Source organism: Anolis sagrei, chromosome 2, assembly GCF_037176765.1.
Source record: "Anolis sagrei isolate rAnoSag1 chromosome 2, rAnoSag1.mat, whole genome shotgun sequence".
In the NCBI taxonomy this organism is placed as follows: Eukaryota; Metazoa; Chordata; class Lepidosauria; order Squamata; family Dactyloidae; genus Anolis; species Anolis sagrei.
The window spans coordinates 200108336-200132009 of NC_090022.1; the positions used below are offsets into that span (position 1 = coordinate 200108336).

Below are 23674 nucleotides of genomic sequence, written 5' to 3' on the forward strand. Positions count from 1 at the left end.
TCTGGCCATCTTTGCTCTAGCAAATTCCCCATAGTATCCTGGAAATATTACTTCTTGGACTAAAACTCCAGGACCCCCCAAGCCAGCATGCTCACTGGGAACGGTAGTCAAAAAAGCAGTTCTTTGATTATCTGTCTAACCAAAAGTGAAGAGTTAGGTTGAAAGGAAGAACAAGCCTCTTTCGTATCATCATTTATAAAGTGTTTGAATTTTCAGATTGGCCTATGTCCCCAAAAACCCTACTGATTTACTGCCTCACATGTTCAGGATAGCAGTCATACAAGATTACACTTACTATGCCAACAGCCAAGCCAGTAAGAGCAGGTCATGTGAATGAACATTTTAAAAAACAGTTTCATTTTTGCAGCAGACACTATAGAATGTATTTGGGAACAGAAAAATCCTTAGGTTTAAGTATAAGCCTGGACTGTTCTTTGTTAAGGGACAGTTGTTTATTTTATTCTAGTTCAGATTTTCTACTTGGATTTTACCAGTGAGTAGTGATAATACATTATGAAATTATTAGAAGGCATGCTGCTATTCTTACATATATCACAGCATCTATCTGATCTTCAACTTTTGATTTTTAGCAGGGAAGTGGCCTTCTAGATGTTGTTTGGCGACAACTCTCAACAGACCTCCCTCACCAGCACAGGTAATGAGGAGGAGCAATGTTGAGAGCTTCAGCTTCATTAGGATATCTATTTAACAAATAAATAAAAAATAATAAGAATGCTCATTTGCATTTCAACATGCAAATGAGCACCAGATGCAAATACGTTTAGGTTACACCAGGTGCAAATACTTCTAAGAAGTTAATTTTGATAAAAGAGCTACCTAACCCACATTGATTTCTGGCTGGAAAGTAAGCCAAATAGATATATTCTTACAACTTGGGTCACTGGGTTGAAGCTTTTTGGGGGGGACATGGCCTCCTCTGCGAGTCTGAGGAAGGCTGTGCTCCCTTTTATGAGAAAAATGCATGCAAATGTAAAGACAACATTTTGCATCCCTTTAAATCAGTGTTTCTCAACCTGGGGGTCTGGACCCCAGAGGGGGTCTCAAGGGGATTTCAGAGGGATCGTCCCTTTGGTAGAGAAGTCTGAAGATCTCTCCACCTGTCCTTCTCTTTCTTTTTGGAAACAGACGGCGAATCCTCCCTCCTCCTCCTGTGATTGGTCGGCCTCTCAGGCAAGGGGGAGGGCTGTTTCTGAGACTCCAAGCGGGGAGAGGAGAGCAGGCATTACTTGGTGCATGGCAATGTGTTGCACATGTGCAGGTGAGGGAGAGCATGCGGGGCTGGAGGGAGGCTCGTGCCAGCAAGTCCCTTCAAGACATGGGGGTTCTGTGTGGGGAGTTTGGCCCTATTCTGTCGGTGGGATTCAGAATGCTCTTTGATTGTAGGTGAACTATAAATCCTAGCAACTGCAATTCCCAAATGTCAAGGTCTAATTTTCCCAAAGTCCACCAGTGTTCACATTTGGACATAGTGAGTATTCATGCCAAGTTTGGTACAGATCTATCATTCTTAGAGTCCACAGTGGTATCTGGAGGTAGGTGAACTACAACTCCAAAACTCTTCCAGTATTTTCTGTTGGTCATGGGAGTTTTGTCTGCCAAGTTTGATTCAATTCCATCATTGGTGGAGTTCAGAATGCTCTTTGATTATAGGATAACTATAAATCCCAGCAACTACAACTCCCAAATGACAAAATCAACATCCCCAACCCCACCATTATTCAGATTTGGGTGTATCGGGTATTTTTGCCAACTTTAGTCCTGTGAATGAAAATACATTCTGCATATCAGTTATTTACATTACAATTCATAAACAGCAAAATTACAGTTATGAAATAGCAACAAAAATAATGTTATGGTTGGGGGTCACCACAACATGAGGAACTGTGTTAAGGGTTTGCAGCATTAGGAAGGTTAAGAAACACTGCTTTAATTGATCACATTGGAAATCTTCCCTTTCCGTCGACTAATATAGGATGAAGAAATAACACGGGAAAATAAGCTTTTACCTAAAAAGTCACTATGATTTATAGGTAGGTTCAAATTAATAGAGAGGAGATCAAAGGAAGAAAAAAAACATTTTTATTTCCAGTTCATAGACCCATTGTAGTCCATCCATGACCTTTCAGTTAGGGAAAGTGCACAGAAGTCCCAAAAAGGTTTCTTGTTCATGTCGTAGGGTGCTCTTGGTTTTCCTAGGAGGTTATTTGTCTAAAAAATACTAGCATGTATTGTTATTCCCTTCATTTAGTTCAGTTCTGGGAATCTCATATTTGTGGTTATCTATATAAATAAAAATGTAATGAAAAACACAGCGGAAGGGACTTAAAATGTCAAAAAAGCAAAACGATGCTACAGCGCATGCGTAAAACCACACATATAATATATACACACACAAAACACATATACACAGATTGGGCCACAGAAACGCATGGCAGGGGACGGCTAGTACTTAATAGATTGTCTCTTTGTTTACAGTATGCAAAGCACACCGAGCAGATGAAAGAAGGAAAAATGTGGGTTCATGATGTTCAGTAAAAACCAGGATAGAATTAAGTTAATACCCATGCCGGTGGGATATCTTCTCAAGGATTCCATGACCAAAAAAATTTGGGACCTTCTGTGATAGTGATAGACCAGCTCTGTCTGCCTGTCTTACCCATCCCATGCTAGCATTACCCGTTCTGTAAACTAGAGGTAATGCTTTATGAAAGAGCCTGAGGTATATTCTATCAGCTGCCTAGAATGCCTTAGAGAAGCATTATATCATTTTTTGGACTCAGTGCATGGCACACTGCCAAAAAGGTTAGCCAGCTATTTTTGAGAGTAAATAAGTTGCTAAAAACTGTTTCTGCCCTTTCACTGGTTTAAAGGATTGTTAGTATAAAGAGATCTAACTATAGTTATATGCATTATAACTTTGACATGATATTTTGTTAACATTAGCTCAGCTAGTTGAAAAGTTGCCCAAGTTAATCAAAGGTAACCAGCCAATGATCCTAATTCCAGCCCCATGCAAAATGAGAGAGTGAGATGGAGGGGTGAAAGAGAAATGCTTTGACAGTAATAATCTTAATGGGTGTTAGTGTGTCACTCCATAAGGTATTATAAATGGAACATTATTGTTAGAACCCTTTATTAAGGATGTCTGTGGGCAAAAAAAAATGAAATATTTCATTTCACAGAAGTTTGAAATCTTTCTATTTGTGGATAGAACAATCACACAAATAATAGAAGAACCTGAAAACTTAGAATAGGAACATGCCCTAATGTCTGTAATGGCGGAACTAAATACACAAAAATGGGAAAGCTTGTTCTTGGGTAGGTTAAATGGGATTGGGCATTTTAGTAAAATACTGTATTTAAGAGGCCTTGCTTGCAAGACACAGGTGTAGTTGGAGTTTCATGATGAAACAATATGTCTTGGATATTTACAACTTCAATTCTGATGCATTTATTTTCAAATAGTGTGAGTGTGTTTGTTTTAACATATGCAGACGGCCAATTCTCTCACACCAGGAGTCACTCCTGACACGACAAAAAAAAAACCCACAAAAAAACCCCCCAAAAACAAAAACATATCACCCTTGGTACTCATGGATAAGTCTAGAAATGTAAGTCAAAATATCAATCCAAAAAACTGGGGTTGATTTATTGATGGGGCCAATGTGAACATTCACTCTTATCTAAAAAAGAACCATCCCAATCTAAATAGAGTGACAAAAGACAAGTGCTTACTCCCATCCTTGGAGAACGTAAAAGAAGCACAAAACCCGTCTTTCCATCCTGGTGTTTCTTCTGTCCTTTTTTAATGCCAAGGGGAGGGACTTGGTGGCGGCCAGGGGCAGGTGACCCCCTGAGGAGCCATTAGTATTTTCCCCTCTTTGAAATGAACCTTGAGTTAACTATGGGTCATACAAAATCCATAATTTTGGCCTCCAAACCTGCCCTTGACTTATACAAGAGGTCAATTTATACAGGAGTATATACTAGCCACGTGCATTTGGGACTTACCTTGATCCATTTCATGTCCTGACTTTTGGTGGGGGCCCTGATCCATTTTTGTCTGAGATTCCTGAAATCGGGAGGTCACATATTTGTTTTTTTTTTGTTTTCGGGGCCGAAATATCAGTTTTCTTTAGGCCCATTATGGGGGGGGGGTCACCTGTAGGCCCAAAACTCCTAGGACTACGGGTTCAGGCTTTGGGTCTATACACCCAGTCCTCACAGGGCCTGCAGCTGAGGACTGAGTAAGGCGTGGTCCATACTCGGTTGCAGGCCCTGCCAAGCTTTAGGCAATCAATCCAAAAAGCAGGCTTGGAGCCGGTACCCGCTCTCACCTACTTTTCATATCAATTGCATTTTCGATCCAGGAGCACCTTTCCGTTTCGTGCCATCCGAATGGACGGAATGAAACAGAAACACAAATCAAATCAAAGGGACAAATTTTAGGCTCATGACTAGTATATACGGTACTTCTCTATAAAAAAATAAATTTCTAGATAAAATGGATAAGTGAACTTGAAACCTAGAATTGTGCCCTCAGTGTCTGGAAGCCTAGTTTTCATTCCAGTGTTTCAGCATTTAACAGTTTTGTCCCATTACAACCAGTTGTGTTGTGTTCAGTAAAGAAATATAAGCTGCAATAAACTGAAAACAGCCATAGTTAAACTTCCTCATAGCACAGTAACCAAAGGGCTAGCTTCTCTGCAAGGGACAGGCCTATGCAAACAGTTTTACATTCTGTACATCAAAGGTCTATAAAGTGCATTGCAGTACATGTTCTGGCAATTAATTAGTTTGATTTCAAGAATGGGTTGGGCAATTTGTGGATGGCAGGACTATCAACAAATGGGAACCGTTTGGATAGGACAAAGGAAAAGAGCATTTTAAGATCGGCCTGTCCCTGGATTTCTAGAACAAATGAAAGGAGAGAACAATATAGATGGTAGATGCCTTGGCTTGAGTAATTAATTACTGCTTTCATTCTTGGGATAGATGAATGGTGAACATGAGCCATCTTGTGGCCCCAGAATACTTTTGTCTGTGTGAAATGCGCATTTGTCCATTTCTAAGGAAAATGTGGCAGGATGCTTAACCTTTGTAGCGTACACCAATTTTATTACAGAGCTCAGTCTGTGAGGGTCAATTTGTTCCAATCCCTGAAGAAATATCTTCAGAATGCAGAGTACTCTAAACCTCTTGTATTTTTCCTGCAGGATATGAAGCCAGGAGTCATTCCTAGCATAATAGTATCCTTCCCAGAAAAACATCTGTAGGAGATATCAGAACAAACTGTGTGTCCTGTTTTTCTGTGATATTAGATCAGTGTCTTCAGATGTTTATCTTTTGGAGCTCTCTTGGTAGAAGCTTGGGAAGCTATTCCTTTGGAAAAGCAAATCCTAAATACAGAAAAATACAGTTAGGCACATCTTGTTTGCAGATTAGCATGGTGATCAAACCTATAGTGTATACATTGGTTGTGGCACAGCAGGAAAGTTCCTTAACCAAATTCCTTATTTACTGTTTGGATTGTTGCACAACTAAATTTCAGTTTCATATATACAGCCTAGTTTTGAGTTCTGAGTCTTGAGTTCTGTGTTGTTGTGAAAGACTTGTGTTCAATGGTGTTGTCCATCATTTTGTAGATATTCTTTGAGAGTTGGTAAACCTATGGTACCTGGTGTGTGACAGAGAGGAAATCTAGATATATAGTGAGGTGTCTTATTCAAGGTCAGACTGTTGCTGCTATCTGTTTCACTGTTTTAAAGCTTGATTAGTTTTTGGCTGCTTCCTCGTCCCTTGGTGATCCAGTTACCCGGGAAATTCCAGAAATTATTATCCAGAAAGTAATTTTTCCAAGCTCCACACTACTCTCTACTTCTCTACTCTCACTAGGTAGAGTACAACAATCTTTAGCAGAAATATTTTTAACGTCTATAGCAGAAGAAGAGAATAAAATTTGGGACTTGGGCATGTAAATCAGGTGTTTGCAACTGGAGTATGATCTCTTCTTTCACATCAGCCACTGTATATTGTTATATGATATAATTCAATTTCTTACAGTGACTTTTCTAATTTTCCATGCATTATTGCAAGAATCTCTTGACTTCCACACCAGTATGACCAAATGGTTATAAAACCTAGGTGTATGAAATCAAATGAGATTCTGAATCATGCATCATTGGCCCATTATGTTTACAACATACATCTTTAATTGTAGTTTTGGAACATAGGTACATGCACAATTATATTTCCCCTTGTATTGGAAGAAGGAGAACGAGAAGGAGGAGAAGAGGAGGAGGAGGAGGAGGAGGAAGTTGTTTATTTTTTGCCAACCTCTACGCAATGCTCGAGGAAGGTTACAACATTGCTAAAACACACATTCTTCTAAAAAATAATAATTAAAACATTTATTATTAAAACATATTTCCACAAAATACATATTAAAATACACAAAACAGATTAAACATAAGATGCAAGTTTAAAATTCATCATTAAAACTGTCCGGGTAGGCCTTCCGGAAGAGATAAATCTTAACTTGTGTCTTAAATTGCAACAGCTGATCTAGCTGTTGGAGCTCTTCCAGCAGGTTGTTCCAGTTGTGGGGCGGCCGATTAAAAGGTCCTCTGGGTGACGGTTGCCAGTTGGGTTCTGGCTGGAAGAATCAGATGCCCCCCAGAGAACCTCAGTGTTCTGATTGTATGGGGAAAGGCAATGTTGTAGGTAACCTGGACCCAAACCATGTAGGGTTTTAAAGGTCAAATCAACACTTTGTACTTTGCCTGGAAAATAATTGGCAGGCAGTGGAGTGACTTTAGGGTAGGTGTGATATGTTCACTCCTGCATGTTCCCATAAGCAATCTGGCTGCCATATTTTGAACCAGTTGGAGTTTCTAAACTTGGTATAAAGGTAGCCCAATGTAAAGCGCATTGCAGAAGACCAATCTTGAGGTTACCAGCGCATGCACTACCATCTTAAGGCCCTCCAAATCTAGGCAGGAGTGCAGCTGGCTTATCATCCAAAGCTGGTAGTAGGCACTCCTGACCGTCACCTCTCCCAGGGCTGACATTTGGAAAGATGGATCCACCAGTTAGAACCAGTTCACATCCCAGCCGTGTGTTAACTGTTTCTAACTATATTTAATTATTTTTGAGACTGCCTTGCCTTAATATATGTCTGGGTATGATACAATTAAGAAACAATAAATGGTAAATGTGGATGATACCTTCAGAAAGAAGTACTCCTGTTTATACATACCTTGTTTGCCATTGTGTGTACCTATAAGCTGGGTATTTGACACAAAGGAATCCTGGAAAAGATTTACTTTCGTTGCAGTGTCTTTACTCATTTGTCTGCCACTATCTTTAAAACACTTTCATTTTCTGACAGCGGACTTTAAGAATTTCCCTTCAAAAACCGACTGTTCCGCTTGCTAACAATTAGCACAGGATCAACTATTCACACTATAGTAACCTTTTGCTTTTATACATCAGTTGGATGCACATATTAATTAATTTGCAAAGGGTCAAATTCATTGTATTATTGTAAACATGGATGTCCACTGGTTATTATCAAGCTGGTCCTTGGCTTTATTAGGATCGTCACTGGTATATAAGGGTGTGTGCACGCAAATATCTGTAACATCTATATTTAGCAATAAGATATTCAAGTATAAGCTCGTTCATATATTAGGAAACTCCAGCCCATTCCTGCGAAGCCACAGATTCTAGTGTGGTATTTTCTCCAGTGTTCATAAGCTGCTTTTAACTGGCTCAACATCTGTCTACTTCCTTCCTTGCTGCTGGTCCTTGACCACATTAGACCTATCTGTGACAGATGGCCCCTATATACTAAGGCTTCTCTTAGGCTCAAGGTCAGTGCACCAATTCTCGCTGTGTTTCTGTTTATGGTAGCCGCCACCCACCAGCAATTTCCTTTTTCTCACCTTAGTAATAGTGTGTGTGTAGGTGCCTTCAAGTTGCCTGTTGACTTATGGTGACCCCATCAATTTCGTAGGATTTTCTTAGGCCAGTTGTTTGTTAGTTCCTTCCTTAGAAATGTCACAATAACATTAAGACCCAGTTGTCACCTCTTCGTAAATATCTTGAAGTCTTGTAAATATATTTGAATACTGCCTACTTTCCAAGAATACGCCCAGAATAGATTATGAGGGGAAAGGATTCTATTACTTTTCTAGGTAGTGGAGGAAGGTACAGCTAAGGACTGGCGTTGGTTTGCTTGCAATTTAAATTGAAGCAAATTTACACCAGTGCTTCTTCTTCCATTAGCCTTTACCAAAAGTACACATACATTTGTAGTTATGATTCAGGCTCACTATAGTTCTCCTGTACATGAGAATCTGAAACTTTGATTTCAAGTAGGCTTGCAAACCATTTATAGATAGGGAACTCAACTCGGTACAAGTGCTAAATGTCAGCTAACACTTGCAAGTAAGTGAGATGGATATTTTCATCAATGCAAGCATTCTCAATTCTAACATGAGAACAGTGTTATTTCTTTCCTGGACATACGTTTATGTTGGTCTAATGGTTACAGTTTAAAATCAACAACATTTATTAAACTAACAAAATTGTTCTAAAAGTGTGCAGACAAGAACTAAGCTTGCAATCTAGTGGTTAGAAGTCGGTGGTTTTTCTATTGCAAGTTACTTTACTTTACTTACTTACTTACTTAGGTGATCCCTTGTAGCTTGAGGATGATTGTCTTCCAGATGTGGTGTCTTGGCAGTGGGTCCATAGATAGCTGTGGAGCCCCATTCTTGATTCGCATGTTCTCCCACAGTGAGGACATTGGTTTCTAGATAGAAGGTGGTCCCGGTCAGGGTTGGTTTGATATGCCTTCCTCTTGGCACGTTTCTCCCTTTCGCCCTCAATTTGTGCCTCTTCGAATTCTGCAGCACTGCTGGTCACAGCTGACCTCCAGTTAGAGTGCTCAAGGGCCAGGGCTTCCCAGTTCTTGGTGTCTATGCCACAGTTTTTGAGGTTGGCTTTTGAGTGTTGCCGTTCCTTCATTATAAATCAAAGATTTATGTGCAGAAAATAAATAAATACATGCCGTATGGTGTTTATGATACTTAATGAGGCTTTTGTAAAGTCTATTATTAGCTGGCCATTGAATCGCATTGCTTTTTCAAAGTTTATTTGTGCTATATTAATCTCTCTCCAGTACAGAGAGAAGATTAGACCAACACGAAGGCCTGCTGGATTGTATTAAGAGAACTTTGCTCAATTGTATGAAAAAAGCAAATACGTGCACAATTTATTTTCTCCGTGCATATTTTGGGTGCCTTCACATAAGCACTGTTCTCCCATCACAGAAAACTTTGCACTATCTGGCCTTCAGCCTTCCTCAGTTGAACTTGAGGAGTCAACTTGGACTAGACTTTGTGAAAATGCCCATCATTCATATCTCCCCTTTTTGTAAGAAGACATTCCACAATAAGTGGCTGGAGGATTGTAACCTGTGTGGGCCTGCATGTCTGCTCTTGGAAATGACTAAGGAAGAGATTCTTTGAAGCTTAAAAGACTTCAAAAGTAAGGGTTATTAAAAAAAACCACACACCAGTAGCCAAGATCTAGTAAACTACTTAGAATAATGCAAAGTCATTTGGGATAGACAAGTGAATTTTTTGAGCCTTAGAATATTTGATTTGCCTCATTCCTTGAACCCTATTCCATACTACAACCTGCTATTGAAAAGTTGATGTGCTTCAAAAGTAGATAGTCCTCTTGGTTGAGAATAATGATCTTCCAGCAAATGAAGTATGTTTTACAATTATGATCCATGAAGTAAATAAATAAAATTATGCATTCTGTGAGAGTATAAGTCATGTGATTGGTTTTATTTGTGGCAGTTTCTGCTTCTTTGTTCCTCTCCTGAATAGTTTTCTGTTCCCTGCACATTTATCTGTTCCAAATGATCACCAACCTAGATTTTAGAATCAGAATAATTGTTAAAAAATATTAATCTCTGGTATATCAGTATTGTGATTGCTAAAGGTTGAGTTAGGTTGGCACAAAATAAGATTAACTTTGGTATAGTATGTATTTACCTCAGGATATGGTCTACCGTGGTTATAACCACTGGGATAAGTGGCAACTGCTCTTCTCTCATTACAGACTAACATGCCAATATTGTTTCCATATATCTCTCTTTCATGTGCATCTTGACAGCATATTCACATCTGCAGTTAAATTGGGTTGCCTTCTTCAGCTGACAGATGGGTCCCTCTGCTCTTTATCTCCCAGAGACAAAGAAAGAAAGATAGACACTGGATTTTTGATTTCCTTGAGTATTTAAACATGCTAGATTTTGGGGTAGGTACCCCTATTTTAAAATATTTGATCCACAATACAAAAAACCTTTTTTTTTAAAATAAAAGTTTTAAAAATCACTAGATTTTTATAAAAATATAAAACTGAAAGCTAGTCAGCTGCACAGCAATTATTGCTGGCCGCTCCTGCAGAGTTATTCAGCTTTTGCGTGACATGAGGATTTTGTAAATCTATATAAATAAAAATGTAATGTTCGTTTTGTGGGATTAACATAATTCAAAAACCACTGGACGAATGGACACAAAATTTGGACACAATATACGTATGAGGCCAACGTGTGACCATCACTCATAAAAACACTGAAAAACACAGCAGAAGGGGCTTAAAAAGCCAAAAAACAAATCCACAAAAATACATGACAACACATGCGCAAAACCACATATGTACACAAACACACAAATATATACAGAAATATACACACAGATATATGCACACACAAAATACATACACAGAAAGGGGGGAGGAAGGAAGGAGAGAAGGAAAGAAAGAAAGGTAGAGAAGGAAGGAAGGAGAGGAAATAAAAAAGTGAAAGAGGGAAGGAAGGAGAGAAGGAACGAACGAAAGAGAGAAAGAAGAAAGGAAGGAAGGAAAGAGACAAGGAAGGATGGAACCAAAGAACAAAGGAAGCGAGAAAAGAAACGGGTAGAGAAGGAAAAGAAGAAGAAGGGAAAGAAAAAGAGGGAAGGAAGGAAGGAGAGAAAGAAAGAAGGAGAGAAAGAAGGAGGGACGGTTTGCCACAGCAACGCGTGGCGGGTACAGCTAGTGTTAAAATAAACCCACTGTATTTTGAATATCTGCAGTCACAGTCCTCTCCTTCACACGGCCTGTTGAAATAAACATGTGCTATGATAGAGCACGTGTATCATTTCATGGAGGGCTGTTCCAGATAGTATCTCCCTATTAACACCTGGTGGTCACATTTACTCTGTTTTTTTGTTTTTGTTTTTGTTTTGTTTTGTTTTGTCTTCTTGAGAACAAATTGAATATTGGGTGGTGTGTCTTTATATGTGGGCCAACCAGAGTTAACATTCTTCAGACTTGGGAGAAATTGCAAGCATATGGTGCTGACTGATGACAATTCTCTGGTTGCTTTTCTTCACTAAAGAGACTGGATTTTGCCTTGCAGAATGATGTGTAATTTCTCTCTCTCTCTCTCTCTTCTCTCCGTCTTTTGTTTCCCTTCGGAGAACTTTTTTTTTTTTTCCATGGAGGAGAAACAGTAGAAGGCCGTGTTTTTATCACTTTGTTCCTGAAAGACTGGCGGGTATTTAAAGGAAGAGATTCTCTCTCCCTCCCCCTTCTCTTTCCTCTTGGTTTTCCTACACAATGGAGCTTTCAGAGAACCTCTCTCTCCAAAAGGAATAGCTCCAGCCTTTGTGTTGAAGGGTGTGCCTATTGGCAAGGCTTGCTGAGGCAGACAGCTTGGCTGGTGATTAACAAAGGTCATTAGACTTTGGAATCTGGCAGGCAGAGTCAGATGGTATGTCTTCTGCGTATTGGAGAATGACTCCCAAGAGCCTGGAGCAGACCGGAGGGCTTTTCTCTCTTTCTTTGCCTTCCTATTCTTTCCCTTTCCCTTTCTTCATCCTCCTCCTCATCTGTCACCACCACCATCATCTTTACCGTTGTTGTCATGAAAGATCATAGCTATGCTTTTGTGTCTGTGGGACAAATTTGGGCAACTCTTTTGCTTGTTGTTACTGGATGAGAGTAGAGAGAAGGAACCTTTGGAGGGATTTTTTTCCCATGGGGAGAAGGAAGAAGCTGGTCTGATATTGTTGGCGTCTTCAGACAGCTGTTGTTTCCTGCAAAGGCTAAAGCCTGAGAAGATATGCTCCTCTCAGAAGCTGGTTCCTAACATCAATCTTGGAGGCAGGGAGGGGAGAGGGGGAGAGAGAACGAGACTGAGAGAGGAGGAAGAAAGAAAGAGGGAGGGGGACGTCTCTTGTATGCTGGAGATGAGGCTGAGATAAGTGAAGCCATGTTGTCTGCTGGCGAGAAGCTCTGAGCCTCTCTCTCTCCCTCTCTTGCTGAGTACATGACTTGTCTGAGCTAAAATGGCTGCACTCTCTCTCCCCCTAAAGCTCAGAGGACTAGGGCAGCTTAGTGAGTCTTAAAGATCCAGTGACGCAGGAGTTCATATCTCTTAGAAGTGTGATAAACACATTCAGTAGAGTTGTGGCTTTGATTGGCTCAGATGAAAGGACTAAGCTTGGTGGGAGGGAGGTCAGAAGGGTGGACAGTGAAACCTGGAAGATCTGCTGCAGCCTCTTTCTTCTCCTCGTTCTTCTTCCCGTGGAGCGTTCTGAATTCAGTAGTTGTCTGCTGCACCAGCGGGGGCGAGGGGGGGAGTTGGGTGGGTTTGTTTTCAGGTCTAATGGACTGTGCTAAAGGAGACTTCTGGGGTGGGGCCTCCGAGCTCACTGCTGTAATTTGATCCAGAGCAGATAGCAACCTTCTCAACACAGGCTGGTCTGGTGCTTGCACAGAAAACGATTGAGTATCTCAATTGTTGTCAACTTGGTTAGCAGAAAAGGAGGCACTGCCAGTGTTCATTCTTTCAACACAAGGAAGGCAACAGATGTAAAGCAGAGGGGGAGTTTAGGGAAACAACAGTAGATATGTCTTTATGCTCATGGTGTCTAAAAAAAGTTTGGTGATGATAGATAGATGGATCGGGATAGATAGATGAATGACACTATCAGGATACACTTTTTGCTGAAGAATCCTGAAAGCAGCGTTTTCCTTCACAGCAATGACACAATAATGATTTAGCTATATACTTCAGTAGAAGTAACTTTATCTGATTGTAAAATGAGATAATGGAATGTTCATCCGAGTATAATTTGGCTGCCGTTCCATCTTTTGGATTTGTGCAGGTCTGAATATGATCAGCTTGAGTAGGTAAGGATTCCTGTGATGCTGTGGTTGAATCATCACCCTTCTTCTCATCCTCCTCCCCCTCTTCCTCCAGAAACACTACTTCTTTCTCCAGAATGTGGTCTTTTCCCCCAAACCTAGTCTGTTATCATTCCACAGAGTTATGGAAACAATAGATTTGAACAAATAGGGTAGTGAACTTTCGTCCTTAGCTAGATCAGTAAAATCACATGATCCGTGAAATCGTAGCAAAAAATGTAATTTCTATCACCCTGTTGAGTGATTGATGTTGTATCATGAATGAAAGACTAGATGCCATATTCAGTCAAACTCTGCAGAGGAGGAGATTTTCTTAAGACTTAGCTTTAGAAGAACACCAATAACGAACTCATGGGATAGTTAGATTTAATGTTTTTGCAGCAGAAGAGTTGCACAGTGTTGTGGACAGAATAGACCTTCCATGAGGTACACCCTCCAGGTGTCTTGGATTATGATTCCGATCATCCCATGCTTATTGGGAGTAATAAGAGTTGTTGTCCAACCAATATGGATGACATCTCACTGGGAAATGGAAGGCTAGAGTGTTGAGCCTATTCTATATGCAGAGGCCCACTCAGCTTACTGAGTGACTTTGGGCCAATAGTATGGTCTCGGCCAAGCCTACCTCACAAGATTAGTTTTTGTTTTTGAGGACTGTACCAAGCATTTGTACAGTGATAGTGCAACAATTGATATCTCAGTGCAATAATGAACAATTACAGATGACAATTCGAATGACTCCTGACTTGTGATCCCAGATTGTGTGATTTTAAATAACTGTTTTAATGATGCCATTTTAATGTATATGTTGTTTTATGCTGATATGTGTAATATGGCTAACATTCTTAATTTATAGTATATGTTATTGTCTAGAAAATATGTTTTGGTTTCCACATGTATGTACGGCATTGAATTTTGCCACGAGTATGTCGGAAACCGCTTTGAGTCCCCTCAGGGGTGAGAAAAGTGGCAAATAAATGCAGTAAATAAATATATAAATACAAAAAGTGTATAGTGTTTTGAGCATTTGGACTATGATTCTGAAAACCAGGGTTTGAATCTGTATTTTTGAAAGCTTTCATGACCGGAATCACTGGGTTGTTGTAGGTTTTTCGGGTTGTATGGCCATGTTCTAGAAGCATTCTCTCCTGACGTTTCACCTGCATCTGTGGCAAGCATCCTCAGGTTGTGAGGATGCTTGCCACAGATGCAGGCAAAACGTTAGGAGAGAATGCTTCTAGAACAGTGGTTCTCAACCTGGGGTCCCCAGATGTTTCTGGCCTAAAACTAGAAATCCCAGCCAGTTTACCAACTGTTAGAATTTCTGGGAGTTGAAGGCCAAAAATATCTGAAGACCCCAGGTTGAGAACCACTGTTCTAGAACATGGCCATACAACCCGAAAAACCTACCCAGGGTTTGAATCTTCTGTCAGCCTTGGAAAACTCATTGGGTGATCCACTGGGCAAAGCACGCTCTCTTAAGACTCAGAGGAAGACAAAGGTAACCTCATGTGAAAAAAGCTTGCCAAGAAAATCCCCAGATAGGTTCATTTCAGCAGTCATAAGTCAAAAACGATATGGAGACACACAAGATACAACAATGAATTTTGCAAAACAAACAAAAAAAACCCCAACTCATGATGGGTATGCCATAAGTCAGAAATGACTTGTAAGCACACAGCATCAGCAATAACAAAACCATGTATATTGCCTACAGTGAATGTTTGGAGAAAGCCTGGGATAAAATTTCATGAGTCAATAATCTAATTGTGCTTTCAAGGAAGTGTCTGAGATTAAAATGTTGTTTTTTTCTGAACAGTAGTTTCATTGCATTTTCCCCTATGTTTCCTTGTTCTTTGTTGTAGATGCACTGTTGTTGTGAACATCAGGGCAAGAGCTGGATAACTTGAGAGGGGAAATGCAAGTCAGACCACTTCTATGCTATGAGTCACATACCAGTACACCTCTAGCATGTCACCTCTGAGTGAAATTCCTGTTAAGAGCTGATTGCTGCTTTGTTTTACTTCTCTTTTTGTGGGAGAATGAGAATGTTTCCGATATTTGCTCAGGACTTAAAATCTCCACTACTATAAGATTTTTATGAAACAGAAAGTCATATCAGTATTACCTGTTTAACGCATTATTAAACAATTAGCTGACAATTTGCCTTTGCCTCTCTTTTCAGGATTTCCTAATGTAAGATTTACCAACAAGAACTATGGAGGTGCTGCAGTGTGATGGCTGTGATTTTCGAGCACCATCCTACGAAGATCTTAAAGCTCATATTCAGGATGTCCACACTGCATTTCTGCAGCCCACAGATGTTGCTGAGGAAACTCCAAATCAGTCAAGGTTCAGTTCCATGAATAGCAATGACCAGCCTGAGGTGGAATATTCTTCTGTAAAAGACGAATTTGCAATCGCAGATGAAATAGCAGGTACAAACTGTCTCTTTGAAAAGCTGCTATTTTAAAGATTTATTCCAGGGCATATTGTTAATACTACCCTATTTGTCTTGTTTGCTTCTTAAAGTCACAGAAATTGGAGAGGGACTTCCACCTCTGATATTTATAAACAGTGCAGAATGACAGAAATGGATGTGATTTCCATTTTCATATCTTTGTTTTATGTATTGCAGTGGCTTATAAAATTATATAAATGATGATCAGGTCCAGCTGTTTTTACTATAGTCAGTCCTCCACATTCTCTGGGGTTACGGGCACAGGAAACCCCCCTCCTGCCTTGAAAATTAGAACCTGCAAAAAAAGACACTGCTTTTTTTAAAAAAAAAAAAACCTTAGAAAACATCTCTATAGTGATTTCTGTTTTCTGACATTACTCTTTGGAGTAATGCTAGAAGTAGACCACAGAATTGCACTAGATGACCTATACCAGTGGTTCTCAATCTGTGGGTCCCCAGGTGTTTTGGCCTACAACTCCCAGAAATTCCAACCAATTTACCAGCTTTTAGGATTTCTGGGAGTTGAAGGCCAAAACATCTGGGAACCCACAGGTTGAGAACCACTAACCTAAAGTTTCCTAGAGAGATATTCTCTAGGAATGTCTTCTTCTGAAGGAAGAAGGAAGTTGACCATATTGTTACACTTGAGGACTGAGAGAGTCCAAGAGAGAACAGTGTAGACCATGAATAAATGATAAAATCTGGAAATGTGGAGGAACAGTCATAGTTTTTATTACAATGCTCACATGATGTGATATTTCCAGGACCTAACCAAAACTTTCAAAAGTCATAGTCTTGTGCTACTGTTTTTCCCCTAATGGCCAACTATTTCTAGCTTTGGTCCACTCAGGAATACTTCATTAATTGTCATTTACACCTCACATGCCTTTATCAATAGATGGTAATCTTATTCATTACACGTAAGACTTTGTATGTGTTGATCAATGTCTATGTGTGAGTGCAGGTTCAGGCAGTCTTGTTAATGCAACAAATTCCAAAGTATTTTTTTTTAAAAAGCCTTTTCTTCTCTTTCCAGGGCAAAATGCAGCTCAGCTGGGGACAGCAAATTACTACAGCCATAGCCAGAATTATTATGGCCAACATATGCTCTCCAAGCCAGCAAACAAATTTTTCCAGTGTAAATTTTGTGTGCGCTACTTCAGATCCAAAAACCTTCTCATAGAACATACACGAAAAGTTCATGGTGCTCAGGCTGGGGGGTCGCCAGCAGGATCGCCTGGTGCTGGCTCCATGAATTACAACATCATGATGCATGAGGGATTTGGTAAAGTTTTTTCTTGCCAGTTCTGCACCTATAAATCACCAAGACGTGCAAGGATTATCAAACACCAGAAGATGTACCACAAGAACAGCCTGAAAGAGAGCTCCACCCCTCCTGTCACTTCAGCAGCATTGTCTGAATCAGCATGTACATCTGTGTCGGTGCAAGACTCATGCAAGGAGCTTCCAGCTGAAGTTGTAGAACGCAGTATCTTGGAGTCAATGGTCAAGCCTTTAACCAAGTCAAGAGGCAACTTCTGTTGTGAATGGTGCAGCTATCAGACGCCTCGAAGGGAACGCTGGTGTGACCATATGATGAAGAAACATCGCAGCATGGTGAAAATACTTTCAAACCTGAGGCAGCAACCGGATGGGACCAATATGCCAGAAGGCTCAAGCAAAGGTCCACCAAGCCCCACCCCAAACTCCAACTATGTCCCCATGAATGCTTCTGGACGCGAGATGCCCAATGCAAATGTCACAAACTACAGAGGTTCTATGAACAATTCCCTTGGCAGGTCCAACTCCTCCTCAAAATTTTCTTCTGTTTCTTACCCACATTTGAAGCATAAGGCATCTCATAACTCGGGCATTGTTAATTTGTCTGACAGATCTCAATATGGGATTGGTGACATGGCAAATTCTTCTGCTGATATGGATACAAACAGTATGCTAAATGACTCCAGTTCTGATGATGAGCTGAATGAACTTGATAGTGAGAATGGGTTGAACTCTATGGATCACCAAAGCTCAGGATTAAGTGCAGAGCAGCTGATGGGATCTGAGGGCCACAAGTTATTGGAAACAAAGGGCATCCCATTTAGAAGGTTTATGAATAGGTTCCAGTGTCCTTTTTGCCCTTTCCTTACCATGCATCGGCGAAGCATTTCCCGCCATATCGAAAACATCCATCTATCAGGCAAGACGGCAGTATACAAATGTGATGAATGTCCTTTCACTTGTAAGAGCTCCTTCAAACTTGGAGCTCATAAACAGTGTCATAGTGGTGCAGCATCGGACTGGGATGCAGTGAATTCCCAAACTGAAAGTATAGCTTCTTCTTTAAATGAAAGCACAGTATCCTATGAAGGGGGTAATATAAATGGCAGGAAATCTGGGGGAATGATCGATTCCATGCAGCAACAGTCTCCACAATCCAACTCGCAGCATCCATATAAATGTACCATGTGCAATTATTCCACAACCACCTTGAAAGGTCTTCGAGTTCATCAACAACACAAGCACTCATTTTGTGACAACTTACCAAAATATGAAGGCGCTTCATCAAATACTCCACAAGACAGTGAACCTGATACTCTTGCCTCTCCTAGCACTGTGAAGAAAAGCCAGACCTCAATTCTTGGACTGTCGTCTAAAAATAATTTTGTAGCTAAAGCCTCTAGGAAGATGTCCAATGACTTTCCTCTCGACCTGTCACCAGTAAAAAAGAGAACTAGAATTGACGAGATAGCAAGCAACTTGCAGAGCAAAATCAGTCAAAACAAGCAGCAGGAAGATTCAGTAATTAATGTAGAGGACGAAGAGGAGGAAGAGGAAGACAATGAAGTTGAGATAGAAGTAGAACTAGACAAAGAGGAAGAACAAGCAGAACCACTGATGGATATATCGTCATTCACTTCCCAGCAAATGTGGGGGAGAGATACTAGTGACACCCAGAAAGATTCCAGCTATAGGAATATCGCCCATGAATATAATTCCACTAATGGGGCAGAAATCGAGCTCACTATATCTGAGGATGAAGAGGACTATTACTGTTCTTCAATGGGCTTGAAGGATCAGGGTCTGAATTCATCGGTTTTGGGCAGCCAGTCAAGTATATATGGATCTGATCAAAACAATGATAATTCTGATTATGGTGATTCTGGGCGGCTTTACTACTGTAAACACTGTGACTTCAGCAACAAGTCTGCCAGGAGTGTTAGCACTCATTACCAGCGGATGCATCCCTACATTAAATTCAGCTTTAGGTATATCCTGGATCCTAATGATCACAGTGCAGTGTACAGATGCCTTGAATGTTACATTGATTATACAAACTTTGAAGACTTGCAACAACATTATGGTGAGCATCATCCTGAAGCAATGAATGTACTAAATTTCGATCATTCTGATTTGATCTATCGTTGTCGCTTTTGCTCTTACACCAGCCCGAATGTTAGGAGTTTAATGCCCCATTACCAAAGAATGCACCCAACAGTGAAAATTAACAATGCAATGATATTCTCAAGCTATGTAGTTGAGCAGCAGGAAAGTCTAAACGCAGAATCTCAGACTTTGAGAGAGATCTTGAACTCAGCTCCCAAAAGTCTGGTTAGTTCGACCCCGGTTGCGCGTGGGACTGGTGTACCTGGTGCTTTTAACAAAAATTCTCCAAAAAGCAACAGCCCAGAATCTGAAAGCCAGAAGGAATCATCAGTAAATAGTGTTGTAGTTTATGACTGTGATGTATGTCAATTTGCAAGTCCTAACATGCATTCTGTTCTAGTGCATTACCAGAAAAAACATCCAGAAGAAAAGGCTTCCTACTTCAGGATTCAGAAAACGATGCGTGTCGTGTCTGTTGAAAGGGGCTCCGCTCTGGCTCAGATGGCGTATGAAATGGGATCCCCTGTTTCCCCCAAAATGTCCAACATGTCTTCACAGCTTCAGCCTCCGCCACCTCCAGACCTTATCACAGAGCTTTACTATTGCAAACATTGCTCTTATAGCAATAGGTCAGTAGTTGGAGTACTAGTGCATTACCAGAAAAGACATCCAGAGATAAAAGTGACTGCAAAATACATTAGACAGGCACCTCCCACTGCAGCGATGATGAGAGCTGGAGATATACCTCCTGGCATCCATAGACCACCAACATCTATGCAACAGCATAATAGAGGCAATTCTGGGAGAGCTGTAGCTTCCTCAGAGAATGAGATGTTCTTCTGCCAGCACTGTGATTATGGAAACCGGACTGTGAAAGGCGTGCTCATACATTACCAAAAGAAGCATCGTGATTTCAAAGCCAATGCCGATGTGATTAGGCAGCATACTGCCACAATCAGAAGCCTTTGTGATCGTGGCCAGAAAAACTCCCCTGGTGGCATTCATACACAGGCTTCCAATGCTGAGCAAGAAAAGGCAAAGCTGAGAGCTCTCAAATGCCGGCAATGTTCTTACACATCACCTTATTTCTACGCCCTAAGGAAGCACATTAAAAAGGACCACCCGAGCTTGAAGGCCACAGTCACATCTATTTTGCGATGGGCCTTTCTGGATGGCCTAATAGAAGCTGGTTATCATTGTGAATGGTGTATCTACTCTCATGCTGAGCCCAGCGGCTTACTCGTGCATTACCAAAGGCGACATCCTGAGCATTATGTGGACTATACTTATATGGCAACAAAACTCTGGGCAGGACCAGATCCTTCACCGCCAGCCATGTTGATACCCTCAGAGATGAAAACGTACAAATGCAGGGACTGCATTTTTGAAGCATCTTCCATTTGGGACATCACTAATCACTACCAAGCTTTTCACCCATGGGCTATGAATGGGGATGAATCTGTATTGCTAGATATCATTAAGGAGAAAGATGCTGCTGATAAAGGTGACGATGCTAGTGCCAGGTTAAATTCAGAGGACCAGATGTCAGGAACACCGTTGGAGCAGGATACTGAATATGCAGGAGATTCAAACCTTTCCCAAGACAAAGCAATCCAGCTCACTTCTGTGAATCCTGCAATATCTTCAACCCCATACCAGTGCACAGTGTGCCAATCAGAATACAACAACTTGCATGGCCTTCTAACTCACTACGGCAAAAAACATCCTGGAATGAAAGTGAAAGCTGCAGATTTTGCACAGGACATCGATATTAATCCAGGTGCTGTGTACAAATGTAGGCATTGCCCATACATCAATACACGTATCCATGGTGTTCTCACACACTATCAGAAAAGGCACCCTTCAGTTAAGGTCACCGCAGAAGATTTTGTACATGATGTGGAGCAACCTGCTGACATGACCCAGAATGATGTGGAAGAGACCAGTAGGATTTTCAAGCAAGGGTATGGTGCTTACAGGTGTAAGTTGTGCCCTTATACACACGGCACTTTAGAGAAACTCAAAATCCATTATGAAAAATATCATAACCAGCCTGAATTTGATGTGTTTGCACAGTCACCTCCCAAGTTTCCAACTTCCATAGAACCTGAACTAGTAACTGAAATGAAGCCCTCCCCAGAAATCCCACCTGAAGAGATAATCGGAGAGGACATTATGTCCCCTTCCCACTTTTCAAGTTCCCATTTGGTTTCTCACACTGTATTCCGGTGCCAGCTCTGTAAGTATTTTTGCTCCACAAGGAAAGGCATAGCGAGGCACTACCGAATAAAGCACAACAATGTGCGGGCCCAGCCAGAAGGCAAGAACAACCTCTTTAAATGTGCATTGTGTTCCTACACAAATCCTATCCGAAAAGGTCTGGCTGCACATTATCAGAAGCGTCATGACATTGACGCATACTATACCCATTGCTTAGCAGCCTCGAGGACTGTAACTGACAAGCCCAATAAAGTAATTATTCCATCGCCCCAGAAGGATGATTCTCCTCAGCTAAGTGAAGAACTGAGAAGGGCTGTGGAGAAGAAGAAGTGCTCTTTGTGCTCCTTCCAGTCCTTCAGCAAAAAAGGAATCGTGTCCCATTACATGAAACGCCACCCAGGAGTGTTCCCGAAGAAACAGCATGCAAGCAAGTTGGGGGGTTACTTCACTGCTGTGTACGCTGATGAGTATGAAAAGCCGGAGCCTTCCCCTGAGGAGAAGAATGATTTTGAGAAGCTGGAGGTTGAGGTTGAGGAGCCGGTGCCGGTGCCGGAAATGGAGTGGCTTCCCTTCCGGTGCGTTAAGTGTTTCAAACTCTCCTTCAGCTCAGCTGAGCTCCTGTGCATGCATTACACCGAGCACCACAGCAAGGACTTAAAGAGAGACTTTACCATCCTGGGAAGTGGCGTCCATTTCCCAGACCCCCTCTACCAGTGCCGGCATTGTGATTGTAAATTGCACAGCATTGCAGAGCTGACCTCACACTTGAACAGCCACAATGAGGAATTCCAGAAGCGTGCCAAACGTCAGGAGAGAAGGAAGCAGCTTCTGAGCAAGCAAAAATATGCAGATGGTGCTTTTGTAGATTTCAAGCAAGAGAGGGTAAGGATATGTTTTCACATTTTATATTTATATTTGGTGTTCTTCCTCCTTTCCCACCCTCAGGAGATTTCTCATTACTAGCATCCAGATGCACATTTCCTTTGGCAGCTGAGGAGCTACAGGCTCACCAGTGACTTAGTGTGCCAATAAGCCCTAAGTCAATTAAACATTGCAGCTTGATTACATCCTTCTTTTTTCCCACTCCCCCGCCCCTTCCTCGAAGTCCTGGCAAGTTGTTTCCCCTCCCATTCCCCACTTGCCCTATTCTCCCTTTTGAAGCCAATTTCTCTTTGGCATCAAATCCTATTAGCTTTCTGGTATGAGGAAATGACTGCTTTTTTCTACCTGTTCCTTTGCCCCAGGAATTGATATGGCTAAAATTTAATTTTAGTTCCTTTGCACATTCATTGAGAAGAAAGCCTATTGCAAAGCCCTTGAAGACCATGGATTTGCAGTGGGTTTCTTACAAACTACAGATCAAAAACGTTCTTACTTCATTGAAATCATAGCAAAAGAAGTCAACTCATTTGGCAGGAGTCATAGTTGAAATAAACTTCATCTGGTTTTTATTGACCACTTAGTGCAAACCTGGAGGTCTTCCAGTTTTATTGTGGAAGTTGTGTGGTCCTTCAGAGGTTGCGGAACTAGAAGGCTAATTGTGAGCCATGCTGGGATTTACAGTCCAATGATATCTGGTAGACCACACAATTCCCACCTTGCTTTAAGAGTATAAGAGAAGAGTGATAAAAGCATTTTATTGGATCAACAGTTACAGTTGGAAAGGAAAGTAATTTCATTTTAGGTTTGCCAGCAATTGCATTCTTAAGCAAGATCATGAGACCAGATGTTGCATCTGTTTTAGGGGAAGAGTTACTTCTGTGATCAAATAATGTAAAAGAAATTATGGAGGTTGACCATGAGTCAAACAGTTCAAGGCAAGGAAATGGAGATCTCTTGTCCATAGCAAGATCATGAACCTAGATGTTGAATCTGTTTTAGAAGAGTTACTTCTGCGATCAAATAATGTAAAAGGAATTATGGAGGCTGACCATGAGTCAAACTGTTCAAGGCAAGGAAATGGGGACCACCTGTCCAGAGATGGTCTTCATTTAACATTTTGTATGTGTCTTCACATCCAAACTACAGTTTCAAACTTCACTTGAAGAAAGACATTAATGTCCCATTGGATTAAACTGGGTTGTATGTGTAGCGTAGATAATGTTCAATAAATGTTAATGTAGTATGGAAATGCTGTTATGGGCAGTCCCTAAGTTGCAAACATCCAACTTAACAAATGACTCATAGTTACAAATGGGGGTTAGACAACTTGAAGTCCGAGAAATCTACCTCTTGGAAGGGAAATTAACTTCTGAAATAGTTCCCATGGGGAAAAGATGTCTCAACTGAAGCTTTATAACAAATCTTTGT

The 23674-nt window shown here is 40.9% G+C and overlaps 1 protein-coding gene across 8 annotated transcripts in view; it reads left to right on the plus strand.

Moving 5' to 3' along the window:
- Window positions 1-23674, plus strand: part of ZNF462 (zinc finger protein 462) — a 172675-nt gene that overhangs the window by 72787 nt on the left and 76214 nt on the right. For all 8 annotated transcript variants that reach the window (XM_060762553.2, XM_060762551.2, XM_060762555.2 and 5 more), the window contains exons 2-3: window positions 15482-15734; window positions 16794-22246. In XM_060762553.2, the coding sequence (XP_060618536.2) occupies window positions 15515-15734; window positions 16794-22246 (5673 nt within the window). In that variant the 5' untranslated portion in view covers window positions 15482-15514. The remainder of the gene's footprint in view (window positions 1-15481; window positions 15735-16793; window positions 22247-23674) is intronic.